Raw genomic sequence first — 19,321 nt, forward strand, 5'->3', positions numbered from 1 at the left:
CAGAAAAGAATGGTTTTGCTTGATATAGGAAGCTGGCTGTTCCATATTAAAAAAAAATGGAAATGCCAGTGAACATAATTGGTGTCAAGCTGACCCATGGGGCAGTTATCAGGTTTGGATTAGATACCAGAGTTAAACTATAGCTTAACAAGGTAAGATGCCATGTTAGATTAAAAAAGGAATTTGCTTTCACTCCTATTAGTTAGCTTGACTAGGAAGATGCATTTATTTCTTGGTGTCTTAGGCTAAGTTTAGAAACAGTCAAGTCCTGCTTTATGGAAAAAGCAGTCTCACGTTTGAATTAGAATCATTGATATCACATTGGTTAAAAGTCACCTACAGTGATCAATGCAGGTCAAGATAAGCAAGACCACTGGCATCAGCTTCAGTACAGGAGGTTTATTTGACAAACTTGCAGATGATTTCCTTTTAAACCCTGTTCCTGCTTTACAGTTTAAGCACAGTAAATCTTGAGCAGTGGTAATACAAGTTTACAGGAGGAGAAAGGTCAGTTTGATTTAACAGTAAAAAGTTTTCAACTACCACATTAGCAGAGTGCTACAACTTAAGCAGAAGACCAGTTAAAACCTGACACTGACATAAGATTTCCACTACATGCTGCATAAAAGCCTGCCCAAATGGGCTGTTCTGAATTCAATCTCACTCTAGCTCTAACCCATCCATGGCATGCCTTCAGGCTGTGGTGGTCAGCTTTATTATTCTCTCCCGCAGTGGAGGGTGTAGTACCAGTGGCCACTTTCCCTGCTGTAGTTTGCTTTCGTAGCAGGGTGGTGGCAGTGGGGAGGTAGAGCTGCAGTAAGAGGTTTAACTACAAGGAAGCTTTTAGAGAAACCAAAGTTTTAGTAAAAATGCTGCATGAACTTACTAGTATCAGTTGTACACTTAGACTAGAAAATAGCTATAAGAGGCCATTTCTGTTCACATAAGGACACTTCAGCAGTTGTAGTTCTAGCTATCAGATGGCTGCTTTAGAGACTACTACTTAATGATAGTTTGAGCACTAAATTGGAAAGCCTGCTTTTGAAGCAAGTCCGAATTTAATTCCTGCAAGCTACTAAAGTCAGTTCAATTTCTTCCAAGTGGTTAATTTTTTATATTAGAGTTAGATCAAATCAGTTCTAGCGGCATAACAGTTAAAGCCAAAGGTTTGATCTAAACTCAAGTGAAACTAAACCTTAGTAGCATCTTATATTGCCACATAGTTGTCAAGTTTGTAATTTGTTCAGCATAACTGGATTTACCACTTTGCCTTTCAGTCACTCCAAAAGTTAAAAAAAAAATCCCCATTTTAATGTACTGCTCCTTAATTGGACATTCTAGTAGTTTTGGAACAAACATTAACAGTTCACCTTCATGGTTAATTCAATATTTGAACAGAACAGCTTTATAAAAGAGCTCAGCTAAATATTTAGAACAAGATTGCATGTACAAAAAGATTTACATTAAAACCATATAAAAACTAACAAACTTCATAATTTCAAGTTACACCACATGTGGTATTATTCTGAAATGATTGTAAGACATCTAAAATATTGACCAGAGTTAAAACTGTACATCATTTGCTTGCAAGTATAATACACATTGAGAGTCTCTTGATTGTTATGATAAATTTAGTGTCTCTGGTGGATCAATGAGTGATACTCCATGGTACCTGAAGGAGAAAAGGGTGTCAGATGTAGTCATGTTAGAACAATCTCTGCTAAAGGGATTATATTATATTAAAGACAATATAGCATTAACAGTTTGTAAACTAGCATCTGTCTGCCATGGGTCAGAACATGTTAAATCAAACACTTAATAGGTTTAAAACTCCTTATTTTGTAATTAGATTTTTAGGGCTAGAAGGGACATAATGGTCACCTCTTTAACAGGTGATTGAACTTCACCAAGCAATTCCTGCAATCAGTCTCCATTTCTGGACTGAGACTACATTTTGAGTTGCAAGTCAAGACACCACATCTGTTGTGGTTACTAGCTCATATATTATGAGCAGACAGTGGCCAAATCAGTGACAGGAGTCATGCCGGGATCAAAAAAGCAAGGAAGAGGAGATTTCCAATATTGAGTGTGCTGACAACCTTCAGTGGTCTACTCTAACAGAATAGGCTAGCTAGCCTGCTTAGCTTAAATTAGAGGTATGTATTGGAGTTTACCCACAGAAGTGGGTACTTACTTTGTACTCTTGTATTTCTCTCTTATAGACTGTTGTGTGTGTTGTGCTGCTCTGAGGTAGGTCTTATGGAGGTCCATGAGACAAGGCTTAAGGCTTTCAAGGGTATATCCTGTCATTTTGGACAGAGATTCAGGCTGAGGAAAGGGAAAATAAATTGGTCAGATTAATATGCCGTATTTTCCATCAGTTACTTTGCAGCAGTTTTCCCATACAGTAACTCCTCACTTAAAGTCGTCCCGGTTAACGTTGTTACATTGCTGATCAATTAGGGAACATGCTCGTTTACAGTTGTGCAATGCTCCCTTTTAAGTTGTTTGGTAGCCGCCTGCTTTGTCCACTGCTTGCAGGAAGAGCAGCCTGTAGCAGCTAGCTGGTGGGGGCTTGTAACCAGGGTGGACCACCAGCCCCCCTAAGTTCCCTGTGCTGCAGCCACCCAGCGAGCTATCAAGGCAGTTCAGCTGTCCCTCCCCCCCCCCCCCACCATGTGCTGCTCCTGCCCTCTGCCTTGGAGCTGCTCCCAGAGACTCCTGCTTGCTGTGCAGGAGGGGCTAATGTCAGGGTGTCCCCCTCCCCCCTGCAGCCCGCTTACCCCTTCTCCATATAGAAGAGGGAAGGGACACAGACAAATAGAGAGCTTGGGGCAGCAGCTGCTGCCCCAAGTTCCTGATAGACTTAAAAAGACAACACCCTTAAGAGTGGGTCAGCTTACTTAAAGGGGAAGTGTGCATCTCTCTCTTCCCTTCCACCCACCCCCCACCCACACCCACCCCCACCCCCCACACAAGGTGGGGGTGTCTGCTATGCTGTCTCCCCTCCCTTGTGTTCGTGCTGCCTTGCAGGAGAGGCTACATTAATATTTTAACCCTTGAGGGCTCAGCCGAGTGCTAGTTCATCATTTAGCAGCAAGATATTCCCTGGGAAATATCCCTCCCTCTTCCACCCTCTAACTTCACTACCTCAACCAAGCTTCACAATCATAGCTGTGAACAGTATTAAAATTGTTTAACACATATACTGTGTGCGCGCACACACACACACACACACACACTATATAGTTTGTCTGGTGAAAAAAGTTTCCCTGGAACCTACTCCCCGCCCCCTTTACATTAATTCTTATGGGGAAATTGGATTTGCTTAGCATCGTTTTGCTTAAAGTCACATTTTTCAGGAACATAACATTAGGAGTTACTGTACTTGGAATACAAGACAAAGCTATACTTAATACTATTCTAGACAGTGGGTATTAGACGTCTCCACCTGCAGGTAGAAAGGGTACTAGCAGAATGCATGATTCCTCGGCAAAGTAGCTATTAGTGTTATGCCAATGCACTTTACAAAAGTGAAAATATCAAGCTGGAACTGCTAAAGAAGCTTTAGCTGCATGTAATCTTCCACTGTATACCCATACCTGTGGATCTATAACTACTTATCAGACAAAAACATCCTATTCATCATCTCAACTGTGCTAGGCTCTAAGAGTAAGACATAGCCGTTTGTTCTTCCAGTAGTGGTCCTTTCCTCTGTGTTTCCAAGTAGTTAAGGCAAAAGAACTAAAATACTGTTTCAGTAAAGAAAGTGTCCCTGCAAGAGACAGTCTTTAGGAGGAGAGTACTGGAGATCGCACTAAGATGTGTGTTTTTTTGGGGGGGGGGAGGGGGGAAGATACGACACCCCCCCCCATATTCTGTAAAGTACTCCTCTAGGGGTCACCCACTGTTAGAAGCTTGCTGATTTTGGAATCTAGCCAAAGGGCTAGTGTAGAAACCATTACTGAGTTCTGACTAAGGACAATTAAAATTAGACTAAGCACACCCTCAACCCCATATAAGATCAAAACCTATTCTTGGCTGGCAATGCATAATTTCTATTAAGAACAGCTCATACAGAATGTTGCAATTTGCTGTATTTAAGGCTATTTAATTATAATTAAGTGAGACTTCTCTAAAGCTACTTGTTCTACATACCAAGGTTTGTCCAGTGATTGTATAGCTTGCTAGATGAAATGCAGCAGCAGCAATAAGTGATGGCAAGTATTTCAAGTATGGGTCAGCATCAATTAAACTCAGCTCCCCCAGATACTGTAAAGAAAGTCATTGCCAAACGATTAGAAGCTATCACCAGTACAAGATGGTTACAGTCTTATCATATTCCTTGTTAAAGTGTACACCAACACTTATTTGTTAACTAGCCTTCAATACAGTGTTTAAGAATTTAGAGCTCTCCAGACACAAAGACAAGCATCCAATTTTTGCAGCAATATAAATATAGCTCTTAATATTCAAAGGAAAGTCTCAGATCCAAAAAAAGTATTTGGTTCTATACTCTGGTGCCTATGTTATTCCACTTCATATATTTCAAAATATTTTGACTATTTCTATAGTTGCTGCCTGTGTCCCAAGGGAGAGTTTAGTTTTACATCAGAACAGTGTCCTTTTCATCTCAGCTAGGATTTAGTCAAATATTGGTGAAGACCAGGGGTGGTCAAACTACAGCACAGGGGCTGGATCCAACCCATCAGGGCTTTGGATCCAGCCCACGGGACTGCCACGTCCAGGGCACTGCAGGCCCCGTGCTGCTCGCGGAAGTGGCCAGCACCACATCCTGATGAGGGATTGGGGGGGAGGGGGAAGGAGGAGAAGATGAGGGGGCAGCAGAGGGCTCCATGCACTGCCCTTGCCCACAGGCACCACCCCCTGCAACTCCCATTGGCTGGGAACAGGGAACCGTGGCCAATGGGGGCTGCGGGGGCAGTGCCTGCAGTGCACTGAGCCCCTCCCCCCTCCAGGGGCCATGGTGCCAGATGCTTCCGGAGCAGCGTGATGCAGGGCCAGGGCAGGTGGGGAGCCCACCATAGCCCTACTACAGCTGCTCCAGGTAACCAGTGCCAGGCTGGAACCTGCACCCTGAACCCCTTCCTGCACCCCACCCCACACCCAGCCCTACATTCATGGCTCTGCATGAAATTTCCCCACCCAGATGTGGCCCTTGGGCCAAAAAGTTTGCCCACCCCTGGTCTACAATGAGCCTGAAGGAGCCAGTGCTGTAGAGACCACCACATGTTTACAAAGTAGACTATAGTAAGTCTTCCTGAGATCACGTAATAAGCTTTACATTTTAGTTTACTGTAGTTCATCCATTGAATTTGTCTTACCCTCAGCCAAGGCTGAACCAGTATTTGAATTCTCATTGTGACAGGCATGAAAGGCCATCTTTTATGGTCAGTTCTCACTATAATGAGCACTAGAGTACTGCAGGCTCACCACTAGAATAGAGTGCCAGCTGCAACCTCTAGAAACCAGACAGGGAAGCAAAGCTGCTGTTCTCAGCCTGCCAGTTCTAAAATTTCAGTTCTTCCAAAAAAAATTGGCACATCCCCTCTTCTCCAGTGGGGAATGACAGCAAGCCTGCAAGCTCCACAAGTACTAAGCCTAATGCATCCAGAAAGGACTGTTAACTCCAAATCCATACTTACCATTGATAAATGTTCCACTTTAACATTAGTCTGCTGGTGTAGGAAGTACTGAGTGAGGAACTGGTTTATTGTTGGAGCTGCCAAGTCAAATGACAAGACTTTCAACACTAAGTGCTCCATCCTTAGGACTTGTTTCTTGGTGTAGGTATCATCTGTGATGTAAACAAACTCTGCTACTTCAGGAGGGTAGATTTCTTCAAACTTCCTGCAGTTTGAAAGAAACAGTAAGCTGGCAGCTACAGGTAAAGAGCATGTCCATCAGTCTCAGTGTTTAGTAGAATCATCATGTTTGCCAAATCTGACTGCAGTTGGAGAGATGGCAGAGAACTGTACATCCCTAGAAACTCTGCTGGTTGCTACATTGTCACTTTGTATGGCTTTAGAGATCTAGATGTTATACTGAAAGCTTTAAGCAATTCTTCCCAGTACACTATTGATAGTAATGTGATTTTTTTAGTACCAAAACTAGTACTGCTAGTTACTGTAGTTCCAGGAATCTCAAATTGAGTTGTGTTCAAATTTGAATACAGTTGTCTTTCCATGTTCTCATTGGCCATATGTACCCTGAGACAAAGGCTTGTAAAAAGCCTTTGAGTATTGATTTTAGAGTGCTAGTTACATGAGCTCAGATAAAGACAGAAGCCACATTCCATGGCTTGCAAATGTCAGGGTTTTTTTTGTTTGTTTTAAAGCACATATGAGGATGCCAGATGTGAATCTAGGCCTCTTGAGTCTTCTTGGGAAAAGAAGGATTCACTAAGTTGTGCCACCATCCCCAGTTCTTTTCTACAGACGAGGAAAAAGAAAATACAGCCCCCAAATTTTCCCTCTGGACACCTACAGGAAAGGTTATCAAGTTCTAGAAGTTGAAAAGCAATGGATGCTAGTTTAAACTTACGATGCTAGCAACATAGCTGCAGTCCCCACAAGCTGAAGCTTCCCTCTCAGCACAGACATTGAGGAAAGAAATCTATCAATGTAGTTTACAGCTAAGTGCAGAGTTTCATTCTGTAATTTATATTCTTCTCCAACTTCCACCAGCCAGTCCACAAGAATAGCTCGCATATTGTTTGTTATATCAGGCTGCTTCTTCATGTAACCCACTTTAGGCTTGCATTTCACCTGTTAAGACAGTTGTGATTTATGTACATAAGAGATTTAATTAGTATTTGAATCTTGCAGAGAAAAGGCTGTTCCCTAGCCTCTATTTGCCAGAAGCTGGGAATGGATCACTTGATGATTACCTGTTCTGTTCATTCCCTCTGAAGCACCTGGTATTGGCCACTGTCAGATACTGGGCCATTGGTGTGACCCAGAATGACCATTCTTATGTTCTTATTCTTACGGACCAAAAATCCACCACAGATAAGAATCCAGGAGTTGGTTAAACACATATACTACGTCTAAAGTAGAATCTAGTTTAGATATCAAAGGTCTTAGGTCACCAAGTCCATTGTCCAGCCAGTATGGGCTTGTTCTCTATTTTGTGTTCAGTGGATTATCTAGCCAGTTTTAGTACAATTTGAGAAGGGTTCAGCAGTTTCATCAGGAAATGATTCCACGGTCTAGTGCAGGGGTAGGCAGCCTATGGCACACATGCCAAAGGCGGCACGCAAGCTGATTTTCAGTGGCACTTGCAGTGCCCGGGTCGTGGCCACCGGTCTGGGGGGCTCTGCATTTTAATTGAGTTTTAAATAAAAATTCTTAAACATTTTGAAAACTTTGTTTACTTTATACAACTAAACTATTGTTGTATATATTATAGACTTATAGAAAGACCTTCTAAAAACGTTAAAATGTATTACTGGCACACGAAACCTTAAATTAGAGTGAATAAATAAAGGCTTGGCACACCACTTCTGAAAGGTTGCCGACCCCTGGTCTAGTGTCCTCTCTCAACCTATAAATTGCTAATTGTCACCCTGCATAAGAATTATTACATTCTGTCCAGAAATTAGACCAAACACTTCTAGTTCTAAGGGCATATTTATGGCCTCTTACCTCCATTTCCCTAAGGTATGTATAGATGTCTTCAATGTAGTCTGGCACCTGGTTAACATTTACTTTTTCTTCCACTTCTTGAGTTACTGATATATCCATAATACTTGGAGAATCTAAAAAAAAAATAATTCAAGATAGTAGCCACATTAATTTAAGTTTGTAGAGTTGTCAGCCCACACATTTACAAGAGAGTCTAATGATTGACACCCAGTGTTAGTTTAGTTTCTTATGCATTTGAGCCACCAAGGCTGCAGCAGTCCAGGGAGACCAGAAAGTTATCAGTTTGCAGTTTTATACTTCATTGTAGTCACTGGGAACTAGACACATTTGTTCTTCAGGAATCCCTTATCAACTGTTCCAAGGGAAATGGAGCTCAATGGCAAACATGAAGTGCAAAGGGTAACTCTAGCCTGACAATCAGGAGAAGTCACCTTGTGTTACCATGTTAAAATAAAAATTCAAGTTCTGTGCTGATTTAGAGTAAGCTGAAGCCTTTGATTAGTGAGTTTAGAGGTTGGTCTAAAATGGAGGTAGATTTTCACAATGGGGATTAAGTAGTTGCCAGAGCTACAGAACTAGGCTACTGATATGGTCCTTCCACAGACGTATTTACATGTAGAGAATAACTACAATGTCCCATTGTCATTATTTTAGGAATCCACAAACCAGCAGGCTACCATATAAATTATGTTAATTGACCCAATCTAGACCCATTTAATACTTGGACAGAGGGGATTAAGGAATTACATTGTGGATTCTAGTTCTGGAAATTGGATTAGACGTTTTAGACAGCAATGTAAAAAGGGAACCATAGAATTAAGTATTAGTCTTGTTAGATTCAGTCAGTCAGTGTCAGTTATGTTTTTAATACATGGCATGTTGTGATGTACCTGTGCATACACATCAAGGAGTCAATATAGAATGTAGCAAGACCAACATAGCAGCAGTATTTGTGTTGCCCCACACTTTCCTTCGCAGTAACCCCTGACCTCCACATCCCTCTGTAGTAGAGGCCACACTCACCTCCCTCTCCCCCCCCCCCCCCCAAATGAATTCAAGCATTTTGAAGCACTTATTTTCAGATTGAGTTTGGAGCTCCGGTATTCACACCTGGAGTCAGCAGGAGCTAGAGGTATCACCCTATCAGTACCCTCTGAGCTAAGAGCATTCCAGTCTCTGCAGAGACCCTGCCTGGAGTTAAATACTCTGCTCCTTTTCCCTTTAGCCTCCAAGACTGTAGCCAGGAGCAAAGCTCTAGAGTGGTTTGTGTTTTCCTGCAACCCATAACCCCCTCCAATAAGTTACAAGGTGGCAGGGCTCAAACAGATCAGTCACTCATGAGCCACAGTGGGACTAAGAAAGGTAAGGACACACACAAATACAGCAGTTAGTGGGCAAAGCAGAGTGGTTGACTGAAAATAGCTTTGGTAATGCACAGGGAGGAAGTATCAGGAAGAAATAGAGCAGCTTCAGGGATTAGCCACCTACCAACTCAAATCTATGTCCTCTCCAATAGCCTCTAGATTTGGGAGGTCTTCTAAGCAACCCTAAATCACTCAAACTGGACCTTTATAGGAAGATGAGATTGTTCCATTACTTATGGAAAGATCACAGCAAAGACTGACACTTCCCTGTGGGTACTGCTCTGATCTAAGATCTAGAATGGTCTGGTCTTCCCACAATCAAATTGAGAATTCTTGTTTGTGATAAATTACTTTTGATAATCCAATTGAGGTTGAGATTGGAAGTGTGATTTAAAGATACTTGCATCCAGTTTCTGCTAGGATTTTGCAAGTTTAGTTTCACTGACCTGGTACTACGGGCAGTGATTCACTACAGGAGCATAGTGGGAAAAGTGTTCACTTCAGAAAAACCAAGTGAATACATTCTGGCTCAACTACAGACAAATGCATATAAGGTGCAGTGGGTAGTGTCTGAGGTTCTCTGGTCAGTGTCTCCCTCTGGATCCCTGCTTTTGAACCTGTAATCCTCATTCCTGGTCCCTGTTTTTTCATTTGTTGTCCCTGTAATCTTTTGACACCTGGGTCTAGTGGAGCCTCCCCTTGGGGGGTGGGGGGGGGCAGAAGAAGAGGAGGAGGCTTTAGGTGAGGGTGGGTTAGTGCCCTCCCACCCCCAGAGCCTCAACACTGGTAGTGGTTCTCAACCCCCAACCCAATCAGGACAGAGCTGCAGCCCATGTGACATCATTGGGGTCATACAGGTAGTATATATAGTGTGGATAGATGTGGCCCACATTTCACATAGAGAGCTGCATATGCAGCCCAGGATAGTAAATAGGTTGAGAATCACTGCTGTTTAGAACTGACAAATGCATTAGGAATTATCAAGAGATGCAAGTCTAGTATTCTTGCTACAATACTGCATGTTTGAACAGACTACAGATTTGTAACTTTCAACTGCAATTAAATTTATGTAGTACCTAGTTAAACTGATGTATTGTATAAAGTAGCCTATGAGAGCCCAGTACTGAATTGGGCATGTCAATTTCAAAGACAAAATCTATGCTTTATACACCATTTTCTGTTAGTAACTAACATACTTACCAAAACTAAGATCCATTGGATTGTCTAGGGGTGCTAAGGGTTTTCTGTCTCCTAATGACGTTACAGCAGTATTTAAGCCTAGAACCTCTTCATGGGACACAGCCTTTTTAGGAACCACTTGTCTCTTTCGTCTCTCCCCATCAGGCTCATCCATATGGATGGCAAAAGCAGGCTGTTTGTTACCCGCTTTCCCAGCTGGAACTTTGCCATAGTTTTCATCATTAATACTCCAGGGTGCGTGAGCAAGAGCAGCCTAAAATAAGAGTTTGCCATTAGTGTTTCCATGGAGCCCTCCCCTCCTTCCATCCAACAGGGCTCCGGAGCCCAAGGCAGCACACACGCGCCACATTTCCATTGCAGCCTAACGCCCGGTGGTTTACATCTCGATTTAGGGCTGTCCATGGAGGCCCCGGCACTATTCCGAGCTAGTCACGTCGTGCCTGAGCAGTCCGCCCTCTCTCTTCTGCCAGAGGAGAGCCACCGCCATGTGCCCGGCCCGCGCTCCCAGGTGGTCAGCTTAGGCAGGAGCCACAGAGGCTGCCCGTCTCTCGGCAATGCTGGCGCGTTGCTGTCTAGGCTCCTCGCCCACCCCAGCCGAGCCCCGCATCCCCAGCCCAGCAGGAGCCAGCTCCCCCGGCCGGCTGCTGACAGCTCGCTGCCCCCGGCCCGCTCATTGCTCCGCGGGGCGCAGCAGAGAGAAGCGCGACCCTAAGATGGCGGATGCCGGGTGGCTGTTCACACTGCGGGGTGCGAGAGTCGGGGTCCAAGCACAGGCGCCGGTCCCGGTCGCTGCAGCGCCCCGGTGCAGACGCGCCCGCCCGTCACTAGACGCGGTAGGGACGACGCGAGTACAGCCACCACCAGAGCCCCGGCCCGTAGCGCCCCCGCCCGGCAGCCCCACCGTGCAGCGCCCGCCTTGCCTGCTGCTGGGTCGGGCGGCGCTGGTTGCCCCGCAGCAGCGCCAGCACCGGGCGGGCCCCGGAGGCGGCGGCGGGCGGCCGCGCTTTGCCGCCGGGGGGCACATTCTCCTGGTTCTCCTGCTCCAGGTCAGCGGCGCCCGTCAGCATCGTCCCAGCGCCGGGGGGCTCCTGCGCGGCTCGGCAGCCGCGTGTACCGGGGGGTCGGAGCTCGGCGGGCACCCGGCTCCGCGGCCGCTCCCTGGGGATAGAGGCGCCGCGCCGCTGGGGTGCCCGGGAGAAAGGGGACTCGCGCTGCGGGCAACTCCTCCAGCCCGCTCCGCTCCCACCGTTCAAGTAGCCCGCGACTATTGAATCCGCCAATGGGGAACCCAGGGCCACACGTCACACCGCCTACGGCACCCCGCGGGGGCCAAACGCGCTGCGCGAACAGTCGGCATGGGCGGGGCGGGGCGGGGCGGGGCGGGAGGGAACGGCGCGAGGGGCAGCCACAGCCACGGGGCGGGGGCAGGGTGGGAGATCGCTGCCTCGTGCGGCGCTGCGCAGCCAGGCTGACGGCACAGCGGTAGGAGCGCGAGGCCCCGATCCCGCAAACCCTCGGGCACGTGGTGGTTGGATAAAAAAGGCGTTGGCGGTTCGGGGCTGCTCCGCGCCTAGAATGTCAGGCCGGGCGGGGTTGTACCGGGGCGCGCGCCTCTTCTGTAAAGCAACTCCGTGCCCAGCAAACCCGTGACAAAGATCCCCGACAAATGAGACAGTCCTCGGTGCGGAGGCTCACGGCACGGGCCTAGTGTCCTCAACCACAAGTACTCCTCGTTCTTTCAACCTCCTAGTTTTCTATGGCCTCAGTCTTGTAATTCCGCATTTGTGAGCCAGGCAGTTGACACTAACGGAGAATTAACACACTCTTGGCGAAGGAGCGAGGTGAATTTGAGCCTGGAGGCTACATCACTATAATCTTTTTCTTTTTTCACTTTCTTAAGTAAAACTAGATTTAATTAGGGCTTATCTACAGGGACACCTATTCCTGATTAACTGCTTGTGTGGATGCTCTTACACCAGAAGAGTAAGAGTTCTTTGCTACTGTTTAGTTTAACCTACTCTGGAAGTGGATTAAATTTATTTGGAATTTTGAAAAACCTTATTCCAGAATAAGAGCTCCCCACAGTCAGTTAGCAATAGCAATTATGCTCTATATTCACACCCTGCCTTGATCCAAATTAACTTCTTCGTGTAGACAAGCCCTTACCTTGTATATTTGTGCAGTGGAGAAGGCAGTGATCATTGTTGAATAAAATCTCTCTTTTTAGATAAGAATCTATTTTTTATGAAAACTTAGAAACCCAACTCAGGGTATCTTGTATCATGGAGTATATATATTTCCAAAACAGTCCGAATTGGAAAACAATTTTATTTCATGTAGATAGTTTTAACTCAGTATGTCATATGTATTAATTAAATCCTATTATACTAGGGATCAGCAGCAGTGCAGAATATAAGAGCTATGTGTGCTTGGATTTTAACACCAAACCATAAAGCAGAAATTTTACAGCAAAAAGTATGGGATAACAGCTCAACTCTTGCCACACTCCTCCAATGGAGCCAAACACAGAAAAGGCAGATTCATCCCCAGTTTTGGTCAGATTACCCTTTTAACTCTGCTGCCTAGGATTGGGCATGATCCAAGGCCCATTGAAGTCAATGAAAAGACTCTCACTTTACTTCAATGGGCTTTGGGTCATCTAAACTCCCAGACCCAGGGGATAGTTTTAAATATAAAAATCATGCTAGCTAGACTCTGCCCCACAGTGTGAACCAGCTACCCATTGCTTGTTTGTTTTTTATGTCTGTAAGTGGGAATTGTTTATCTCCTTTTCTTTTTCTACCAAGGATTCAGGGGTGCTGGAATAATTTTTATAGTGAGGGTGCTGAGAGCCATTGTACCAACCTGTAAATCCTGTATATAATAGAAACCACTTCAAGTTGGGGGTGTGGCAGCATCTCCCATACTCCTAGTTCCAGCCCCTGTGTAAGGACCCAATAGCTTGTTTTCCTGACTTGGAGTTGGCACTTTTGTGTGTATATGCCCCTCTATGGGTAGTGATTTTTTAATTTCAAATTACTGATTCATTTTAAAATTATTAATCACATTTTTATCATCTGTATATAGGGTTCCCCCATGCTATTAAGTGGCACAAAATCTTGTAGATAAGTGATGCTGTATGTGACATCTTTCTCATTATAAGGGCAGTTTATAGTGCTTATTTCACAGTAAACATTTACTTTGAGTGTTATAACAACATACAGTAAATTAATAATAATCCTTGTAAAAGTTCACAGTATTACAAAACTATCTACATATACAGGCCTTTACTTACAGAGTGAATTTTGAAACATGGTAAATGTTATTAATGAGATTTGTAGTGGTATTTAAAACCACTGATTTTGTTTTTTTTAAGGTTTGAAACTTTTCTGGGATGTTATATTTTGAAATTCATATGATGTAAATAAAAATTAATATTAAAAAGATTGGTATATTACTACAGTTAATGTAGTGCTTGTGTTAAAGGTGTACACTGATGTACATAAGACTGAAGTTCTGTTTTTCTTCAAAACTAGCATAGCAATGACACTGGCAGTATAAGTTATCACATTAATGTTTCCACCCATTTCTGGAGGGACCACCTTTGAGAGTCAGAAAATAATTCAGTCTTCATGAATGTTCAATCCTTCTGCTGACACTGACAAAGGCACCAATTGTGATAATGTTCTTTGAGAAAAGCTATCCACTAAAAATTGAACTCAGACCATTACAACTCATTTCACCAACCTAAAGACTGCAGGATCACACCTTTATAGGCGACATGGAACCACTGATCCCATCACCACCAGTCCCTCCTACTGGTTTGCTTTGGTATTTTGAGGCCGGAGAGTGGGCATGGGAGGGAAGCAGGAAATAGTTCTAGTTAGCACATTAATTTATTTTACATAATATATTTAATGAAAAAAGTTTTTCTAGTGCCTGGTAGATCAAAAGCCAGCTGGTCTAGACAGACAAAATTACTGTTGATATGATCTAAATTAATTGCTCTTGGTTTCTTTTTTGAGCTAAATATAGTTTATGTAAAGTTCATATGGAATGGGGATTTTCTATTATTAAGATGGTGAAAAAAAATCCTAGCTATGGAAGTATAAAAATAAGGCTATTAAGGATTATCTATTTTACCTAATTATTAATGAAATGTGTCCACAACTTTGAATATTTAACCATGATCCCCTATAGTATTTAAAGCAACATTTATTAATTTATTAGATGTTCAGGATATACATACACATATTTTTGCTTTCTCTTCTCCCCTCCAAGAAGTTTTTGGCTGATTTTACACTGATTTTTTTTCCTGGATGATACATTTTACGTGAATATTGTATCTTCATTATAATTTTGATTCTGAAACAATAAAAATGTTCATAAATGACATTTTACCGTTCTTTCAGTAAACAATAGAAGAAAACACTTGTAGAAAGATGAATAAAAGGCATGGAATAAAAAATATGCTCTTTTCACATTGGGAACAGACTTTAGTTACTTGAAGATGATAAATGAATACAAACTTTGATTTAATATGGTAAAACTATAAATATATTTATTGCTAAATTCATTGTTCTAAGGGCCATTTGATTTATAGAATGTAGTACATTTTCTTTATATTACTACTCTGTGAAGAGATACACAAGAAACAAAAGTATTCCAGCACCAGAAATGCTGAAAATAATTTAAAATTCATTTTATTTTGTGCTGTTTTATTTGCATTTGTAAATCACATAAATATGGAGAGGCAGCATTGTCCAGTGGATAGGGAACTGGCCAGGGACTCAGGAAACCTAGATTCTGTTCCCAGCTCTGCTAGTGACCAGATTTGTGATCTTGGGTAAGTCACGTCTCCTATCTGTGCCTCTATTTCCCATCCTAATGTACACTGTAAGCTCTTTGGACTGTCTCTCAGGTGTTTGGGCCCCAGTTGTGCTAGGTACTGTACAATCTCAGATGAGACCTCTAACCACTATTGTAATACAAATAAATAATTTTAACACCACATGCAATTAATCTTTAAATAAACTGGAAGCCAGTGTGAGAATAGAGCCAGATTGAACTGAGTAGACCCATGTACACAGTGCATGCTACTTTTGACACAAGGGGGTTAACAATAATGCCTCTGTGGCACTACCTGCATCTACCTGCACCAGTGGATCCGCAGAGGAGATTACAAGCATGAAGAAGCTGAGTAAAGGCACAGTGTGGACCAATGTTTAGATTGTTCCCTTTGGCAGCAGCACTTCAAGGAAAGCAAGCACTTTCCAAGCTTCTATTGCAGCTGCACTGCCAGGGAGCTAGCAAAAGCAACAGAGGGTCACTCTGAATTGGTGCAAGCCCTTGTCTTGGAAAGCCAACCCTGAAGAGAACACCTTGTACCCCCAGTGGATGTTGGAAAATGTACGTTTTTGTACACTGGACTCCCCGCTTCTTCCACAGGGGAGGTGGGAACGAAGCGGGGGGGGAGGGGGAGGAGGAATGCTGCCCACTCTCGAAGATGCACAAATTTGGGGTAAATGCAATAACTATTCACGGGAAGAGGATGTTTGGACTGGATCAAAGACCTCAGCAGCTGGGCCACTGTTTACAAATTGGGAGACAACATTTCACAAGGGTATAACACTTGGCCTTCTGAATTTTGGTCATTGGTCTAATAAGAATAGGTAATAAAAAATAATTCAGTACTTTAGTATATACTATCCAGATCAAACAGCCATCAAATATTAGATTTACTTGTGAATTCTAAGCTGACTGTTGTCTGGTAACCAACTAGAACATAAGAATGGCCATACTGGGTGAGACCAAAGGTCCATCTAGCCCAGTATCCTGTCTTCTGACAGTGGCCAATCCTAGGTGCCCCAGAGGGAATGAACAGAACAGGTAATCATCAAGTGATCCATCCCCTGTCACCCATTCCCAGCTTCTGGCAAACAGACGCTAGGAACACCATCCCTGCCAGTAGCCATTGATGGACCTATCCTCCATGAATTTATCTAGTTCTCTTTTGAACCCTGTTATAGTCTTGGCCTTCACAACATCCTTTGGTAAGGAGTTCCACAGGTTAACTATGCATTGTGTAAAAAAATACTTCGTTTGTTTTAAACCTGCTGCCTATTAATTTCATTTGGTGGCCCCTAGTGCTTGTGTTATGAGGAGTAAATAACACTTCCTTATTTTCTTTCTCCATACCAGTCATGGTTTTAGAGACCTCGATCATATCCCCCCTTAGTTGTCTCTTTTCCAAGCTGAAAAGTCCCAGTCTTATTAATCTCTCCTCATATGGCAGCTGTTCCATAAGCCTAATCATTTTTGTTTCCCCTTTTCTGAACCTTTTCCAAGTCCAATATATCTTTTTTGAGATGGGGTGACCCATATCTGCATGCAGTATTCAAGATGTGGGCGTACCATGGATTTATATAGAGGTAATATGATATTTTCTGTCTTATCTATCCCTTTCTTAATGATCCCCAACATTCTGTTCGCTTTTTTGACTGCCGCTGCACATTGAGTGGATGTTTTCCGAGAACCATCCACAGACTCCAAGATCTCTTTCTTGAGTGGTAATTTGACCCCATCATTTTATATGTATAGTTGGGATTATGTTTTCCAATGTGCATTACTTTGCATTTATCAACATTGAATTTCATCTGCCATTTTGTTGCCCAATGACTCAGTTTTGAGAGATCCTTTTGTAGCTCTTTGCAGTATGCCTGGGTCTTAACTATCTTGAGTAGTTTTGTATCATCTGCAAATTATGTCACCTTACTGTTTACCCCTTTTCCCAGATCATTTATGAATATGTTGAATAGGACTGGTCCCAGTGCAGACCCCTGGGAGACACTTCTATTTACCTCTCTCCATTCTGAAAACTGACCATTTATTCCTACCCTTTGTTTCCTATCTTTTAATCAGTTATCAATCCATGAAAGAACCTTCCCTCGTATCCCATGACTGCTTACTTTGCTTAAGAGCCTTTGGTGAGGGACCTTGTCAAAGGCTTTCTGAAAATCTAAGTACACTATATCCACTGGATCCCCTTGTCCATATGCTTGTTGACCCCCTCAAAGAATTCTAGTAGATTGGGGAGGCATGATCTCCCTTTATAAAAACCATGTTGATTATTCCCCAACAAATTATATTCATCTATGTATCTGACAATTTTGTTCTTTATAGTTTCAACCAGTTTGCCCGGTACCAAAGTTAGGCTTACTGGCCTGTAACTGCCGGGGTCACCTCTGAAGCCCTTTTTAAAAATTGGCAGCACATTAGCTATCCTCCAGTCATTCGGTACAGAAGCTGATTAAATGATAGGTTACAGACTACAGTTAGTAGGCCTGCAATTTCACATTTGAGTTCCTTCAGAACTCTTGGGTGAATACCATCTGGTCCTGGTGACTTATTACTGTTTAGTTTATCAATTTGTTCCAAAACCACCTCAATCTGGGACAATTCCTCAGATTTGTCACCTAAACAGAATGGCTCAGGTTTGGGAATCTCCCTCACATCCTCAATCGTGAAGACCAATGCAAAGAATTCATTTAGTTTCTCCACAATGGCCTTATCCTTGAGTGCTCCTTTAGCATCTCAATCATCCAGTGGCCTCACTGGTTGGTTAGCAGGCTTCCTGCTTCTGATGTACTTAAAAAATTTTTTGCTATTACTTTTTGAGTCTTTGGCTAGCTGTTCTTCAAATTCTCTTTTGGCCTTCCTAGTTACATTTTTACACTTCATTTAACAGAATTTATGCTCCTTTCTATTTTCCTCATTAGGATTTAACTTCCACTTTTTAAAGGATGCCTTTTTGCCTTTCACTGCTTCTTTTACGTTGTTGTTTAGCCACGGTGGCTCTTTTTTGGTTCTCTTACTAGGTTTTTTAATTTGGGGTATACATTTAAGTTGAGCCTCTATTTTGGCTCTATCCCATGCAGCTTGCAGGGATTTTACTTTTGGTGCTGTACCTTTTAGTTTCTGTTTAACTAACCTCCACATTTTTGTGTAGTTCCTCTTTCTGAATTAAATGCTACAGTGTTGGGCCACTGTGGTGTTTTTCCCGCCACAGGGATGTTAAATTTAATTATATTATGGTCACTATTACCAAGCGCTCCAGCTATATGCACCTCTTGGACCTGATCCTGTGCTCCACTTAGGAATAAATCAAGAACTGCCTCTCCTCTTGTTGGTTCCAGGACTAGCTGCTCCAAGAAGCAGTCATTTAAGGTGTAAATAACTACACCCATCAGGCACATTCTTTGTCAGCTTGGATGGATTCCTTCTGAACAAAAGCATATGTCAGCAAAATATGTATACCTTAGTCTCTTTGCATCTTGATCGTGTTGAATGAGACCCAAAATAGGTTCTTGATTTCCCTTTTAACTGTCATTTTAACACCAATAACTAGAAAAGAATCATTATTTTAAAATACCATCTGATCTAGTTTTCAGGATGGTCTTTCGATTTAATTTTATAGCAGGCAATTCTTCATCCATACTTCTAATGTTCTGGAATAATTGTAATTGCTCAGTTTGTTTGATTTTTTAACTTCTGGATCTCTACAGCAAAGGAAACAGTAGGTTCAAAACCAACGCACAATTGCTTTTGGAATGGGTCAGCTTATCTCCTACATAGTGGTGGGGTTAATGGGAATATGAGGAAGAAAAGGAAGCCAGATCCAAGAGGCTTGATAGTAGCCTCCACACTTACAGAGTTGTTTTCAACTTCCAAAAACCACACTGCTATCTGAAAATTGTTAACCTACTGTTGTTTAAAAACATCCTAAACATTAACAAGAAATTAAAGAGAAAAACCATTTTCTCTTCTCTCATTACTTTGTGTAATTGACAGCACTTTATGTGATCATTTTCACGACTATGCTGGTATAGTCAGTCAATTTTGATTTGCTCCTGCAGACCTCTACGTTAGTACAATGGGATTCTGAACACATGCAGGGGACAGTATTGTCAGATCCTGATGCAGGATCAAGGCCTGCCTTCTGTTTGAGTGGGTCTTTCACACAATAGCAAGGAGCAGGAAAAAAATGTAAAAAGAAATGATTATAAAAGTGAAAAAAATAGCAAGGAGACT

The 19,321-nt window shown here is 42.8% G+C and overlaps 1 protein-coding gene across 1 annotated transcript; it reads right to left on the reverse strand.

Annotated features, from left to right (window-relative positions):
• Positions 1–1,620: 1,620 nt before the first annotated feature.
• On the reverse strand, positions 1,621–11,298 carry CCNA2 (cyclin A2). The gene is made up of 8 exons (XM_065405330.1): positions 11,152–11,298; positions 10,232–10,484; positions 7,668–7,780; positions 6,565–6,788; positions 5,667–5,871; positions 4,159–4,272; positions 2,195–2,328; positions 1,621–1,672 (listed from the first exon to the last, which is right to left on the reverse strand). Exons 1-8 carry the CDS (start codon positions 11,296–11,298, stop codon positions 1,621–1,623), a joined length of 1,242 nt encoding a protein of 413 aa, XP_065261402.1.
• Between the last annotated feature and the right edge of the window lie 8,023 nt (positions 11,299–19,321).

The sequence above is a fragment of the Emys orbicularis genome, chromosome 5 (assembly GCF_028017835.1).
Source record: "Emys orbicularis isolate rEmyOrb1 chromosome 5, rEmyOrb1.hap1, whole genome shotgun sequence".
NCBI classification, from domain to species: Eukaryota; Metazoa; Chordata; order Testudines; family Emydidae; genus Emys; species Emys orbicularis.

Bases quoted from the DNA above. Each gene is read 5' to 3' on its own strand.
- CCNA2 (XM_065405330.1), bottom strand. From the start codon at position 11,298: ATGCTGACGGGCGCCGCTGACCTGGAGCAGGAGAACCAGGAGAATGTG. The intron at 10,485-11,151 runs GCAAGGCGGGCG...CTCTTATTTTAG, and splicing joins GCCGCCCGACCCAGCAGCAG to GCTGCTCTTGCTCACGCACC. The intron at 1,673-2,194 runs GTAAGTACCCAC...TTTCTCCTTCAG, and splicing joins GAGAAATACAAGAGTACAAA to GTACCATGGAGTATCACTCA.